This window comes from Nuphar pumila, chromosome 16 (assembly GCF_984573655.1).
Source record: "Nuphar pumila chromosome 16, dmNupPumi1.hap1.1, whole genome shotgun sequence".
In the NCBI taxonomy this organism is placed as follows: domain Eukaryota; kingdom Viridiplantae; phylum Streptophyta; class Magnoliopsida; order Nymphaeales; family Nymphaeaceae; genus Nuphar; species Nuphar pumila.
The window spans coordinates 61,892,658-61,909,038 of record NC_143264.1 but is presented as its reverse complement, the minus strand read 5'-3'; the positions used below and the strand labels follow the sequence as shown (position 1 = coordinate 61,909,038).

General features: G+C 38.7%; 1 protein-coding gene across 1 annotated transcript; it reads right to left on the bottom strand.

The window, feature by feature from the left end:
- Positions 1 to 15,234: 15,234 nt before the first annotated feature.
- Positions 15,235 to 16,381, bottom strand: LOC149813333 (uncharacterized). Its single transcript, XM_089991105.1, is given in 3 exon segments — positions 15,235 to 15,264; positions 15,371 to 15,650; positions 16,011 to 16,381. Coding segments are annotated over 3 exon segments (681 nt in total).

Sequence of the window (16,381 nt, the reverse complement as noted above, 5' to 3'; positions counted from 1 at the left end):
CTTTTCTGTTTTTTTTTTTTAATTTCCAAAATTGTACGTTCCTCGAAAAATATACTTTGAATAAAATTATCCGTCTATTTTAATGTAGCTCTTGTATCTGAAGCCGGAAAGAAAAAGAAAGTTTCTTTATAACTTGAAGGGCTTTATTCTTGTGATGCGTCACAATCATTGTTACAAAGATGGTTATCGGGATTTTCTCGAAGTTCATCATACATTAAAAAATATCTAATTTTTGGAGAATTTTGAAGAACATAAGGGTTTAAAAACAAATGTTCTTAGAGGTGCTTAATGGCCTTTTTTGCATCTTTTACTTAACTCAGGTTTCTTTTAGTCAGCTATTGATTAAACAACTACCACCAATAAATAAATAAATATATATATATAAAGAGAGAGAGAGAGAATTGAACATATTAGGTCCATTTCTCATTCTGCCCTATAGGTTTTAAGTGTTTTATGATAGATCTGAACGGTTAGATGTGTTTAGCATGATCGATTTAGTGTGAATCGACTCTTAGACCATGTTTTTTTTTAGGAAAAAACATAATTTTAAGAACCGAGAAAAACTGGTATTTTCATAACCATTGTTTTCGATCACCGAAAAAACCTGTATATAGGTCAGATTCTCGCAATCCAAAAGCTGGTTCCCACTAAACAAAACCTATAGATCACATCTACGGTCCCTGACGTGAGAAAAAATACTTAAAACTATGATTTTTGAATGGGCCTGAGAGCCCTAACGAAAAGAATAGGCCTAAGGAACACTATATATATATATATATATATATATATATATATATATATATATATATATATATATATATATATATATATATATCAGTGATTGGTAGCTGCAAAATCCATAGGTATTAAATCTGTGCAAACACGCTGACTGTCTATCATGTCCATTGACCATCGATTTAGTACCTTACCAATTTTTCATATATATTGTGTATGTGTGTGTCCAGAAATTCCTTTTGCATGAAAATGGCTTCCTTTTCCAGAAGGGATCCAGTGCAATGTAATTGAGGAGAAGATCAGGTCCAAGGTACTTTAGATGCCATTAGGGGGGATTTAAACTATAGTGGATACAAATGCACAATAAAAAATAATAATAATTTTTATAACAATAAACTATAATAGCAAGTAAGGAACTATAAAGTGTCATTCATAATTAAGAACATTGGTTGAAATTAAACATGTTTCAGTAATAAAGAAATCATAATAACATGCCTATATACTTAAAAAACTATTTAAGAACTGCACGGTACCGGTACCGTAATAACAAATACATGCTAATTGAAATAAAAAATTGCATGATAATTGAAACAAATGAATGCTAATTGAAAAAAAAATTAAAATTCTCATCTATGTTAATTTAAACAAAAAACCCTAAAATTCTAAGTTCTAAACAAAGTCAATCAATAAAAAAAATTTATGTAATATCCTAAAAGCATAATCTAAAGTTTATATCATTTAAACACATACAAAATTGAAACCCTAATTCTTACATCATCAATTATGCATTTATTTTATTTAAGCATGTAGATCATACTTAATATTAATTAAAAATACATAAGACTACCTGAATTAAATATTTATCTTATTTAAAAATTAACAAAATAAAAATCTAATGTCATTCAGAAAAATATAGAAAACTTTAAAATCTAATTAAATATTTATGCTATTTAAAAAAAATTAAATAAAAACCTAAGTCTTAGCAAATACCATTCATGGCTTTCATACATAAACTAATTCGAACAAAAAATAACAAAACCCCTAAAATTTTAACTAAAATCAATCAGGTGGATCATGCGTAATATTGATTAAAAACTATAAAAATAACTAATTAATATTTATTTCATTCATATCTAAATGCTAATTATGATAAAAAAAAATACAAAAAACCATAAACCTAAATGTTAATCGAAACTCTAATTCTTACATTATCAGTTATGTACTTATGTTGTAAACACAAGAGAGAGAGGACCTTGTTCTGCGCATGTTGTGGCAGCGATGTGCATGGTGCACCGAATGGCCAGAAGCTACCTGGGTGCCTGCATTCGATGGCTGATGGAGATGAGCATGTGGTGCTGTTGTGGGGTCAAGCTGTCAGGGGGAGGGGGCTACAAAGAGAGAGAGAGAGTGGCATGTGGGGTCATCAACAAGGGCAGAGCTATAGAAAGTGGGCCACAGGTGTGGTCGCATCATGGGGGAGGGCAGAGGCTGTGAGAGAGAGGGGGGGTCATGAGCAAGAGCAAAGCTGCAAAGAGGGGTTTCACAGGTGGGGAGGGCATAGGCAGGGAATCTCTAGAGAGAGAGAGAGAGATGTACTTAGGTAGGGTTATTGGGGGAGGGAGGGATTTGGGAAAGGGGAGGGCCGGAGCAAGCCATCGCCCATCGGTAGGGATGGGCAACAGGCCAGGCAGCTTGATGGGCCAAGCCGACTCGATGCACCATGGGCCATGTTTGAGCTAAGATTTTAGGCTCGGGCCCCTTAAGTACTGGGCTGAAACTTGGCCAGTTAGGTACCAGGCCGAAACCTGGCCCGTTATATACGTGGGCCGGGTCTGGCCTGGCCCGTAGGCTACCTAGCTGAGCCGAGTTATTTATTAATTTGTGAATAATATAAAATTTTAAAAAATTAAATAATTATTATTATTTACTTAATTACATTAATTTTATGAAAACTAGAAAGATAATTAGTTGGGTACATGAAAAGTTGGGAACTTGTTAATTATTATTATTTACAAATGGATTTGAGTGGAGTTCGGCTGGACTCAACCCGCTTCACATTGGCCCGTCCATGGGCTGCTCTTCAAACCCCAACTCATTAAGAACCGGGCCATCTCCGATCGAGACCGTATTTAAAGCCCGACAAAGCTCTAAATGGGCCTGGGCTGGGCTGATGCTGATGCCCACCCCTACCTGTCGGTCTCCTTGGGTTGGACACCAGTGCCAACCTTCACCGGGGGTGGGCACTGCTCCATAACCCCATGGGGGGTTTCTGTGGGCACCTGCCCACCCTCCCAACCCAATAACGTGGTTCTGCCCCTGGATGATCATCAAAATGAACGACACCCATGAACCATCCGTAGCTTCATCTCAGCCTTCTGTTTTTCAACTACGTACTGCCCTTCATCTATAAAGTGAAGGGCATCCAAAAAATTTGTTAGAAGTTCCATCCTTTTTTACAACTTTTGGGTGTTGTACATCTTGACGATGGATGGCATCAAAGGTACTTTGGACAGTTTTGTGTCCAACGTCCCTTGGACCCGATCTGCTCTTATGTGATTGGCTGTCAAATAAGGGATCAGTTTAAGCGGTCCCTTGATCTCAAGTGGAAACAAACACCCTCTAGGGAAAGTGTGGGGCCTATGCATGCATCGAATCAGGTCCTGTATTTTCCCACTGGGCCGTTCTTTTCACTTGAAAGGCCTATTTTACCGAGAAAGGCGGTGGGAAAAAACTTTCATGCGAAAGGGAAAGCAGTGATTAATCGAACCGTGTGTTTTATTTCTTGTGGCAAATAGACTGAGGAGTAATCAAGGGTGTCAACAAGTAGGGTTTGGTTCCGACTCAGGTGGAACTAGACTTAGACCAGATTTTCAGGTATGGTATCAGGTCCGGAACCAGGTCTAATTGGGTCTACTATAAGTGAAACCATACCCGGATGCGATAAGAACTACATGAACCAGACCTGGTAAAATAATATTGTTTTATCATTTTTACATTGAAAATTGCAGCTCTTAATCGGAACTCGGGTAGGGTCCTGTATAAAATTTCACAACTATACCTGGGTCCATGTATTAATCGGACCTTCAGGTCTGGACCCGGGTCTTAATTGGGTCTTCTTATTTGTCACCATACCCAGACCCTATAGGGTTTGGTCCGGGTTGGGTCTGGCTAAACCAGACCCGTTGACAACCCTACTCAGGAGTAATGGGCATTTAATGTCACCTGGTATTGCTTATTATTTGCTGCTGCTCCCATGACAAGCGTGTGAATACTGTGCCTGAAAATTGATTAAATGATTCCTTTTTTAACATTGTCCCACTCAAGTATCTCAGCCACTGTTGTGACCTGAAGACCAATAACTCATGTAATCAAATCACCGTTCAAGGAATGGTTTTCAACTAAAGCCTACCAAGTTCAGATAGAAACCTATGGAATTAGCTGCTTACAGTGACCATTTATGCTTAGCAACTCAGCCTTGGTCTTTCCATGGTAGTATTATCCGATTTGCCAAACTCATATGTGCTATAATATACTACTATTTAGTCTTGATTCTAATTGATCGGCTAAGTGTTTAGTTCATTTTCTCAGTGTATCGACTTAACTTAGCTAACTAATTGTTGAGCATGTCTTGACTATTCAAACCACTGTTGTTAAAATCATTCAGCCCTCTTAAAAAATCCTCCAATTTTAGATCGAATCAATAGAATCGACTTTTTACCTTGGATGTTTTTAAAAAAATATACTTACAAAAGTAAAATTAAATAAAAAAAATCAATCTTTCAAATGTAGAAGAAATTTTTGTGTCCTTCAGGCATCTATTAGCACCTAAACTTGGATATACCTAATGACCAAGTTTGATTCAAACAACAAAAGGCCAAGTAAACATCAAATATGATTTAAGATTTACAAAATAAATAATAAAAGATAATATGCTTTCTGGAAACCAATCAGGATACATCTTTCCATGTTTCCAATAGCTCAACGGTCAAAACTGTGGACTATCTTCTGCACATAATGAAAATACATCAAAAGCACAAAGCTGCATAATTATAACATGTAAACCAATATCTCTATCAGTAGTGAAGAAAAACACACCTCTGCATTAGCATGCACCATGTACCTATTAAATATTTTTTAGCTGGCAACCACAATCAAATGAAGGAAGAGAAAAGCAACAAATCCCATTGGTTGAGTTAAAAAGGATCTGCACATAGATCTGCCCTTTAACCAATTTGCTCCCCTCCATATTCGTAATTGATTTCAAATATTTTAGAAAGATACTATAGAATCCAAACCTTTTGCAGATACACAATAAATTTTTTTTCATACGAAGGTACACAAGAATTATGACAAAGTAAGCTTTAGCCAGAGCGACCAGGTCTCTAGAGTGTTTTTTCTGTCCTTCACAAAAAAACATTTATATCAAATCAAATGCTCATGGATTAATGGCACTATACTATATATGTATATATATGCTCCTCCTGCCTCATTTTCTCATTCTGCCCGGTCAGGCCCCTTCAAAAAGTGTAGTTTTTAGCATTTTTTTTCACATTTAACACCGTAGACGTGATCTATAGGTTTTGTTTAATGGAAACCGGCTTTTGGATCACCAGAATCTAACCTGTATAAAGGTTTTTTTGGTGATCCAAAATCAATGGCTATGAAGGCATCAAATATTTTTGGCTCATAAAATACATTTTTTTATCGAAAAACATTATCCAATAGTCGATTCTCACTAAATCAAGCATGCTAAACACATCTAACGGTTCAGATCTAAAATAAAACACTTCAAACTATGGGGCCTAACTGGGTAGAACCAGAAAAGAGGGCTTAATATGTTCATCTCTCTCTCTCTCTCTCTCTCTCTCTCTCTCTCTCTCTCTCTCTATATATATATATATATATATATATATATATATATATATATATATATATATATATATATATATATAAACAATGTGTTTGGCTGACATTACTAGAAATTGGTGGCCACCCTTTTTTTGGGCTTCATTCTAGGTATAAAATTTTATGATTTGTGCTATAGAATAATGCCCTCATGGATGTTTTTCATTTATTTAATGTGCTCCTAATCTCCCAGCTGGAATTTTCACATGGGCTAACATCTTGCTAATACTTTTTTTCTAAGATTTGAAATGAGACGTACTGCTTGCAAATCCATAGTTTGGCATACCACCAACCACGACAAGGATGCTAGTCAATAGTGGCAATATATCTCGCTGCTATTGGCTTATTTCTCGCCATTATAAGCCTATAACGATGATAATTCTCATAGAAAAGTCATCGAAAAAAATGCCTTTGTTGAGTAATAACAGCCATATTTAAAGCTCGCTGTTAAAAGGTGAACCAACACCAGTAAAGAATCACGTTGAAACTAGGAACACCAATAACGGTGTGACAATCTTTAATGGTGACTTTGTTTTAATAGTGAGATATGATATAATGGCGACATACCTCGCTCGCCATTATAGACTACTTATAGGTTATAATAGCAAGGTACTATTCTCGCTGTTATCTATCACTACAAAAAAACAGTTGATTAGCAACGAAATTTAGCGACGGAGTTATATCGTCGCTACTTAGCGACGGATTAACGAGAGAAATGAATTCGTCGCTATATTTGGAGAATTTTACGAAACTAGCGACAGATTATATTCCCTCGCAAAATCCGTCGCTACGTAGTGACGGATTGTGCGAGAGAATATTTTGTCGCAATAAATACGGCAATTAGCAACGGAATTGCGACAGCTAAAATTCCGTCGCAAAATAGCGACGGCCTAGGCGACGGAATATTTTCTGTCGCCTTTTTCGTTTTTTGATTTACGATGGCTTAGCGACGGAATTAATCCGTCGCTAAGCCGTCGCGAAATGTCGCATTACCCCTAATCCCAGCCCTCCTTTTCCTTTCTCCTTTCGCTGCTCCCGCCCGCCGCCCTCTCCCTCCTGCCGCCCTATCCATCCCCGTCGACCTCTCTGTCGGCCCCCACCGTTCGCCGGAAGTCGATCTCCGTCAACCTTCCGCCGCCGCCGCCCGGAGCAACCGCAGGTATTTCCGAACCCCCACCGTTAAATGGATTGGGGGTCGACCCCCTGCGTTTTCCGGCAGGGGGTCAACTCCGCCAGGCGGTCGACCCCGGTAGGGGGTCGACCCCCTACTGTGTCCGACCGGGGGTCGACCCCCTGCCGTGTCCGGCCGGGGGTCAACCCTAGTAGGGGGTCGACCCCCTGCCGTGTCCGGCCGGGGGGGGGGGGGGGGGGGGGTCGACCCCCCGCCGTGTCCGGCCGGGGGTCGACCCCCTACCGTGTCCGGCCGGGGGTCGACCCCCCGCCGTGTCCGGCCGGCAGGGGGTCAACCCCCTACCTTGTCCGGCAGGGGGTCAACCACTTGTCATGTCCGGCAGGGGGTCAACCCCTTGTCATGTTCGGCAGGGGGTCGACCCCGATAGAGGGTCGACCCCGGCAGGCGCTCGACCCCGTCAGGGGGTCGACCCCGGCAAGGAAAAGCCCTTTCCCATTGCACCCTCTCCTTCGTTGCGCTCGAGTTCAACCCTCACACCTCTCCATCCACAACCTCCTGAGCATCTCCCATGTCCGTCGGAGCCTCATCGGAGTCACCTACATGTGCCTCCAATCGCCAGAGCCACCTCAACTAATCTTCCACAAGAGCTGAGCCCCATTGAATGCTCAGCGAGGCCCCTCCACACCTCATTTTTCAAACGGCGCTGCCCATTAGCAAATTTAGTCACAATTCCTACAAATATGATATTCGTGGATCCATATCCGCCCAAGGATGAGTTGGCAGGATCCTATTGTCCTAAGTTTGAAAGGGTTTTTTTTCATGGTGACTTCATTTTAAAACATCATTTTTTTTGTGCAGATTTCTCAACGGAACTCGCTTGTGCCCCGCCACCCGTGGTAAGTAAATGACAAAAACAATGCAAATCGGGTAAATACCCGTGGTGAGTAAGTGATGCAAGCGTATCACATGTTATTTAATTTATTAGATGTAACACTTTATTGTTCACACACTCACTTAGTTGTTGATATTTATGGTTGCTTTGTTGGAGTTCGGAGATCATGCTGAGCATGATTTTAATGTAGGAATATGAAAGTGCTCTTATTTTTGGAGTACGGAGTCCATGCTAAGCATGGTAGTAGTTAGTGAGATATTGAAGTGTGTTTGTTGCAGGTACATGTTTGCCATTTGTTTGATATGAATGATTATGATGTATTGCAATGTTTGATTTAATTGTATCCATGCTTGCATGTAGTTACTTTCAATTTGATTTTGACTTTCATGTGAAATTTTATAATAAAAGCATGCTTCAAATGATTGTATCGTGTCATTAATAGTTTGCACATGAAAATATTAAGTTATCAATGCATGCATCAAAATTCTTGTTATTGTTTGATATAGTATATTGCATGATAAATTTGATATTTTCTTCATCGTAGCATTCTGATTGTTTTTTTTAATTCGTTAGAATACTATTCGTAACATCATACGACAGAATGACTGCAAACCATGAATGGATGTACCGTAGGATAGTGGACAATGAGTTATTGCATGAATATATAGATGGTGTTGACAGTTTTATTGAATTTGCAACGACAAGTGTCAGTACAGTGGATCCTACAGGTCAGATTAGGTGTCCCTGCAAGATTTGTAAGAATAATCGATTTGTAGAACCACATCACCTATACAGGAAGGGTTTTGTGAGTGATTATCAGAACTGGATGTTTCATGGAGAAGAATTTAGAAACGATTTTGATGCACGGGTGAATGTGGTGCACGATAATCCATATACGGATTTGATATTTGATGCCGCAGGAACAGAACTGGGTTCTGCTATAAGTTCTAGTGATGTAAGAACTGCCGTAGATGAAGAATCACCAAACGATGCAGCTAGTAGATTTTATGATTTACTTAGAGATGCTGATGAGCCACTTTGGAACGGTTGTGAGAGTCACACTATTTTGTCTGCAGTTCTTCAACTAATGAATTTGAAGTCCGAGTATAATTTGAGTCAATCATGTTTTGACTGTTTGTGCATGATTGTGAAGAGTATGTTGCCCAAAGATGAGAAATTGCCACAAAATTTTTATCGTGCGAAAGTTATGGTCAACGCTCTAGGTATGGGTTACAAAAAGATTGATGCTTGTCCAAATCACTGCATATTGTATTTCAAGGATCAGGAAAACGACATATCATGTCCGTCATGTGGGCATCCTCAGTTCAAGCCAAAGACAAGAGGCAATGGTAGCACGAGATCAAAAGAATTTTCATACAAGTCGCTCCGCTACTTTCCTATCACTCCTAGATTGCAGTGATTGTATATGTCTTCAAGAACAGCTAAACACATGAGATGGCATGCAAATAAAGTTCAACACGATGAAAACAAGATCACGCATCCTGTTGATGCTGAAGCTTGGAAGCACTTTGATCATACTCATCAGAACTTCGCAATGGAAGTGCGAAATGTTAGACTCGGTCTATGTACTGATGGATTTAATCCATTTGGGGGTAGATCAATTTCATACTCATGTTGGCCAGTATTTGTAACTCCATACAACCTTCCACCAAGCTTGTGTATGAAACGTCCAAATCTTTTCTTGTCTCTGTTGATCCCTGGTCCGACCTCACCTGGCCAAAATCTTGATGTATATCTAAGGCCATTGATTGATGAACTAAAAGTACTGTGGGATGACGGTGTTACCACGTATGATGCCCAAAAAAAACAAAATTTCAACATGAAGGCCGCTGTTCTATGGACAATCAGTGACTTCCCTGCATATAATATGTTATCTGGTTGGAGCACACATGAGAGAAATATGAACACTTCACCAGTTATTGGTTCTTCTAGTTACGGCTCACCGACTTCTTGCGCCGACATAAGCTCCAAGCAGCCGACTATTCTTTCCGGTGATGATGTACGCCAGATCATTAATGAATCACTGAATAACTACATCCAATACACCGTCGCCCCCTTTCTCCGAAATGAGATCAAGGCCGCTGTTCAGGATAGGGGATCTTCGATTCCAGGTCCCTCTCAGGTATAATCACATATTCAGTTTTTTGTCTGCCTTAGAACACATATGAGCATAATCGAATCACATATATAACTTTTTGCCTGCCTAAGAACACATATGAGCATGTTATAATCACATATTCAGTTTTTTGACTGCCTTAGAGCACATATGAGCATGTTATAATAACATATAGAGTTTTTTTATTGCATTAGAGCACATATGAGCATGCTATAATCACATATAAAGTTTTTTTGCCTGCCTAAGAACACATATGAGCATGATAGAATCACATATAAAGTTTTTTTGACTGCATTAGAACACATATGAGCATGCTATAATCACATATTCAGTTTTTTGACTGCCTAAGAACACATATGAGCATGTTATAATCACATATTCAGTTTTTTGACTGCCTTAAAGCACATATTAGCATGCTATAATAACATATAGAGTTTTTTTATTGCATTAGAGCACATATGAGCATGCTATAATCACATATAAAGTTTTTTTGCCTGCCTAAGAACACATATGAGCATGATAGAATCACATATAAAGTTTTTTTGACTGCATTAGAACACATATGAGCATGCTATAATCACATATTCAGTTTTTTGACTGCCTAAGAACACATATGAGCATGTTATAATCACATATTCAGTTTTTTGACTGCCTTAGCACACATATGAGCATGCTATAATAACATATAGAGTTTTTTTACTGCCTTAGAACACATATGAACATGCTATATATCATTTATGATAGAATCACATATAATTTTTTTTGCTTTGCCTGCCTTAGAGCACATATGAGCATGCTATATTCACATATTCAATTTTTTGACTGCCTTAGCACACATACAAGCATGATCGAATCACATATATAGTTTTTTGCATGCCTTAAAGCACATCTGAGCATGGTAGAATCACATATAGAGTTTTTCTAGATGCCTTAGAACACATATGAACATGCTATAATCACATATTCAATTTTTTGACTGCCTTAGCACACATATGAGCATGATAGAATCACACACACACACACACATACACACACATATATATATATATATATATATATATATATATATATATATATATATATATATATATATATATATATATATATAACTTTTTGTCTGCCTTAGAGCACATATGAGCATGATAGAATCACATATAGAGTTTTTTTATTGCCTTAGATCACACATGAGCACATGATAGAATCATATATACTGTGTAATTTATTTCATTATATTTTGTTTATCAATACTGACTGTTCTTTTCTTGTGTAGGCTGCTAGCGATAATCAGCGTAGTGGAGCTGAAGGGACAGATAAAGACAATGAACAAGAAGACGCACAAAATCTTGGCGATGATTAGAGGACTGTGTTGAAGAAGTACTATTTTTTTTATGTTTCCTAATTGTAATTGTTGAATTGTAAATAATTAAACTTCTTAATTTTAAGGTGGAACGATTAATTGTTGTAGATTCTTGTTATATGAAATTTTTTGTGTGGTTTGTTTTTTATTTACAGGAAATATAAATTGTACAGGAAATAGAAATTGCTCGGTATTTAATTTTCAAATAAAATTTTTTTAATTTTTTTTCGTGTTTGCGACGGATTAGCGACGGAACCATCCGTCGCTATTCATATTAATCTAGCGACGGCATAGCGACATAAGTAAATCCGTCGCCAAGCCGTGGTCGTCGTTTAGTACCGGCGGATTGGCGACGGAATATAGCGCTCGTTATTCCGTCGCAATTAGCGACGGACCTGGCGACGAAATAATTCTGTCGCCAGTTAGCGTCGAAATATTCGCGACGTAAGCATATTGTCGCCTCGTTGTCGCTAATCCGTCGCTAACCATGTTAGCGACGGATTAGCGACGGAATGTGGTCGTCGCTAATCTACTGCTTTGTTGTAGTGTATAACAATGAGATCCCTATGCGTTGTTATAAGCTATAACAGGAAGAATTAACTCGCCAGTATAGGCTATAATGGCGAGATATGGATCTTGCCTATAATTGCGAGACCTATGTCACAGGGATTCGGCTAGCAGGGTGCCGCACCCTCGTCGATGCAACTCGACGTGGGTGCGGTCAACCCGACCCTGGGTGTGTTGACCACACCTAGGGTGATTTTGGTCCATTTTTTTTTAAGTTTTGCCCTATGAAATGGGCTGCGGAATTTAAAAAAAAAAAATTGCCCAGGCCCAAGCCCAGGATAATGATCATTCCATCGTCCTCATATGTCTTTGGACTTATGTGACATGGTTGATGCGACCTTTCATTTTCAAAGAAACATTTTTTGTTTGACGCTTGGGAGACTGACAAGCGTAACACGACAACTAGTCACTGAGAAGTCCCTCCTTTTTGTTTTTGCTTTTGCTTTTGGACGACGCTTCCAGCTTTTTGAAACGAAAAAGCCATAGAGTGCCAGGCTGTCACGCGCTTCGAGCCTTTCATTTCAGTTCAGCACTATCCAACCACACTCAAAATAGCTTTTTGTTTTATCATGTCAGACTCACTCGACTCGACTATAGTCTATAACTGGTTCTTTTGGGTGACTCTTGAGCCTGACTTGCTTTTAATAAGTTAGTCGAGCATTTGAAACAAGTTAGTCGAACCTACATAGTGTGTATTCAAGGTGGGGCGACTGTTGACCCGCTCAGAAGTCACCAAGGTTACGCGGGGTGGGTATTTGCCTTTTTAATAGGGCTTGGATTTTGAGCACCGGAGTTGGCCACTTCAACTCCCCATGCGAGTCCCACAAACACCATCCTCATAAGGGCAGGAACTTGTGACACGCACATTCCCAAGTTGGTCGATCCATGACCAAATTAACCATTGCGTGCTGTCTAGCTAAATCGTCGACGCCAAGGACTTGGTTCATCGATGACTCGGTCAACAGCCATTCTTCAAGGAACGCTTGTGCTTTTGTTGCCCATGGGACCCATGCCGGGGGGAACCCCCGGACCCCCTTATATATATATATATATATACATTTTTGCCCGCACCCCCGCACCCGCACCCATGTGACATAGGGCGAGACAGGAATCTCGCAGTTATAGGATTATATAAAACCTGCAAATAAAAAACTAAAAATTAGTTTGTTTTTTTTTACATTCACAGAATATAGACATTGAATAGAAATTTGAAACAGTAGAGTGCACTAAACATTTATCATGACAAAAACAAGCTCTATCATGAATATTACAAGTTTAAGCTAAACAGATCTTCAAATATTAGAAGTTTACATATCTAAAAAGTAACACAACATGAAACCTGATTCCATTCGTATACCAATCCTCAGCCAATCGGTCGTGTTGCTTTGTCTTAATTATTCAAGTATAACAAATACCACATACCCAGAGAGAGGCATCTGATCGAAAGGGATCATTAGAAGACTATAACAATTTGTAAATACAAAAGCCAACAGCGGTACAACCATTCTGCATCACATCTACGAACAAAATAAGTTCACACACAAGATCCACTCCATGAAAGCAACACAACATATAAGAATCAATTGCAAGGTGACCCAAAAAAAAAAAAACAGATGATTTAGAAAACACGATCAAAGTAATCATGATAGTAGTATCATGGAGAAAAGCAAAATGAAAAGAACCTGTGATGCGTCTCCGCGATCCCCATGAGATTAAGGTAATAACTTAAAGCTCGAGCGAGTGTGAGGGCCTCCTCGAGCGTCAACTTGGATATCTTCGAGGCCAACTGCTTCTTCCGTAACTCCACCATGTTATCTATTCCCGCCATCCTCATATTGCAAGCGCTCTGCCTCACACCCACCAATCCAAAACCACCATTTGCACCATTAATAAACAGAGAGAGGACCCACCTGGGTGAGGATCCGAGAGTCTATTCTTACATTTTCAACCATGGAGATCACATCTATGGGGTCAGGTTTGACAAAAAACATATGTAAAAGGGGTGGACTATCCCCCTTCTCATATACGCTTTTTGGACCCAAATCGGATCCAAAAGAATTTGACCTGTTTGGAAGTGATGCTTAAAGGGGTAGTGTGGGACCCACTACGGCATTGACCCACCCTCACTCTCTCCTTTTTCTCTCTCAAAGGGGGTCGATACCCCTCTCTTTCTCCTTTTTCTCGTTTGGGTTTTTGAAAACCATATTCCTATTTCTTTCCCTTCTCTATTTCTTGGGAAATGTGCCAGCTGCCTAAGAATTTGTGCCAGCCACTACTACAGCAGCGTGGAGGTGAGTATCATCATCTCCATTTCCTTCTTTTTTTCTATTTTTTTCCTTCTCTTTTTGGTGATTTATCTAGTTGGTTTTTCTTAAAATGAAGGTTTGTTGATTTTTGTGCCAAATCCAGCACTAGAATCGTTTCTCAGCCGGTTTGTGCTCTCTCACATATTTCATTGCATATGAATTCACATGTGAATGAAAAAGATATGTTGAGAGCTATCTGATTGACCTGTTAATTTCAAGTCATGGACTTGATTGTTGTATGTGACGTGCATGTGTGTGTGAGACACATGAGAAAGGTCAAGAGAAAGGGCCTATTCTTCATTTGTTTAAATGCAAAAGTGCATTAAATATCCTAATGATTTGATAAATGTAAGAATGCATATCATAGTCATGAAATGAACATGTGTATGCACTTTTTGAAAAAAGAAGGTAAATGCTTATATTTTTCATAAACTAGTATGTTTTATTCACTTGAAAAACATGCACGTATGAAGTATGCTAGAATTGTCGAATGAGACTTCGACATGTTTGTCATATGCAATATTTTAGAAGCATATGTTATGTTTGATAGGGACTCTGATATTCTGGCTGATATGTCTTATGCACTTGAAAAACATGCACGTATCAAATACGTTGTTATTATCCAATTAGACTTCGATCCATTTGTCATATGCAACTTTTTAGAAACATATGCTATGTTTGATAGAGACTTTGATGTATCGACTTGTTTGAAAAGCATATGTGTGTGTGTTTCATGCTCAACATGGTTAATTGAGATTTGACCTAATTATATTGAGAAATTATATGTGAATTGTTTAATTATTATTCATCGTTGTGAATGAATGAATGTCATGGATGTGAATGAATGAATGTCATGAATATGAATGAATGGATGAATGCTATGTGATTGATTATTGTTGTGAACACTACAAGAAAAATGTGGATTAGTGACGGATATCGTCCATCACATATTCTTGGTCGCTAATTAACGACAGAACTTATCTATCGTTAATTTGTCGCTAATTAGCGATGGATTAGTGACAGACATGATCCATCACGAGTCCATCATGGATTTGGTTTTGCGATGGATACATATATGTTGCTAATTCGTCGCTATTTTATTGATGGATTAGCGATGGATAATATCCGTCATTGTCACAAAATTTTAAAAAAAAAATAAAAATTTGTTTGAAATTTGTATAAGCAAATTTACTTCGGAACTGCTCACCATTCCATTTTTTGCTTCCTCCTCACCTGATAACCAATATATAATTGTATTGTGCCAGTTGAGCCCCCCACACCTAAGCAATAATAGCATGAAAACATCACTGGTGGCACCATTTTTACATTGCATGCCTACTTCAGTATCATTATCTCCATTGGGATGTTCCATTCGAAAATCAAGATACTTACGATGGTTTAGAGAGTGAAGCCAAAGTGCTAAAACTCCTTTCTTATGTTTAGTTGACGCAATGTGAGCATATATATGCTTCATTTTGAATTCTTTCACTTGTTCAGCATATCCCTCCAAAGACAACTCCTCATGAGAATTTCTCTACTTCTAATTATATGAAGTATAAAGGCATTCATACAGAAAAAGACCCAGCTCAGGGGTTGTAGGAACATTGATATTCACATCCCTGAAGATACCAAAGGCAAATGAAAGAGCAACATTATTCACAGTTGAATATAAGAAAACATCATGAAAAGGTGTCATCAGCTCTAAGAGCATCATAGCATCCATGAATAGCTAAGCGAAAGTATCAATTTCCCTAATTGCTCTCTTCAATAAATTTCCTTACAGAAAGCTTCAACAGCACTGGAATAAGGACATGAAACTTTAGCATTTCCTGTAAGTGCCAATTTCACTAAATTTTCAAAGAAAACAACAGACGAGAAAGCAAAATTAAAATGGCAAAACCAGGAAGAGACCAAAATCGATAGTATGAACTGATCACACAAAAAACTGGATGAAATTTGAAATTCAAACAGAAGTCTACCTCCTCAAAGTTGTTGTTATCAACGACTCTGGAGCGCAGTCTCGCATGATTGCAACAATAATCCCGATCATCTTGCGGATCTGATGTAGCATGAAGCTCTGCTCCATGACTACACATTTCACAAAATCAATACCATCAACGGCGACAATGTCATTGGCTTCAAATGACACAATGTAGCGATTAGTCGATGGATCCTCTGCCTTTGTTCGTGTTGTTAAATTATGAAAATTATGAGTACTAACATACATCTTTAGGATACCATTGAACCTCTCCTTTTCCTTATGACCATAACAGAAGGCACCGCCCCGTCCATCTTCCTTCTCAATGCATTCAACTGCTGGTTGCCGGTGGATGGCCGTCGCCGACGACAT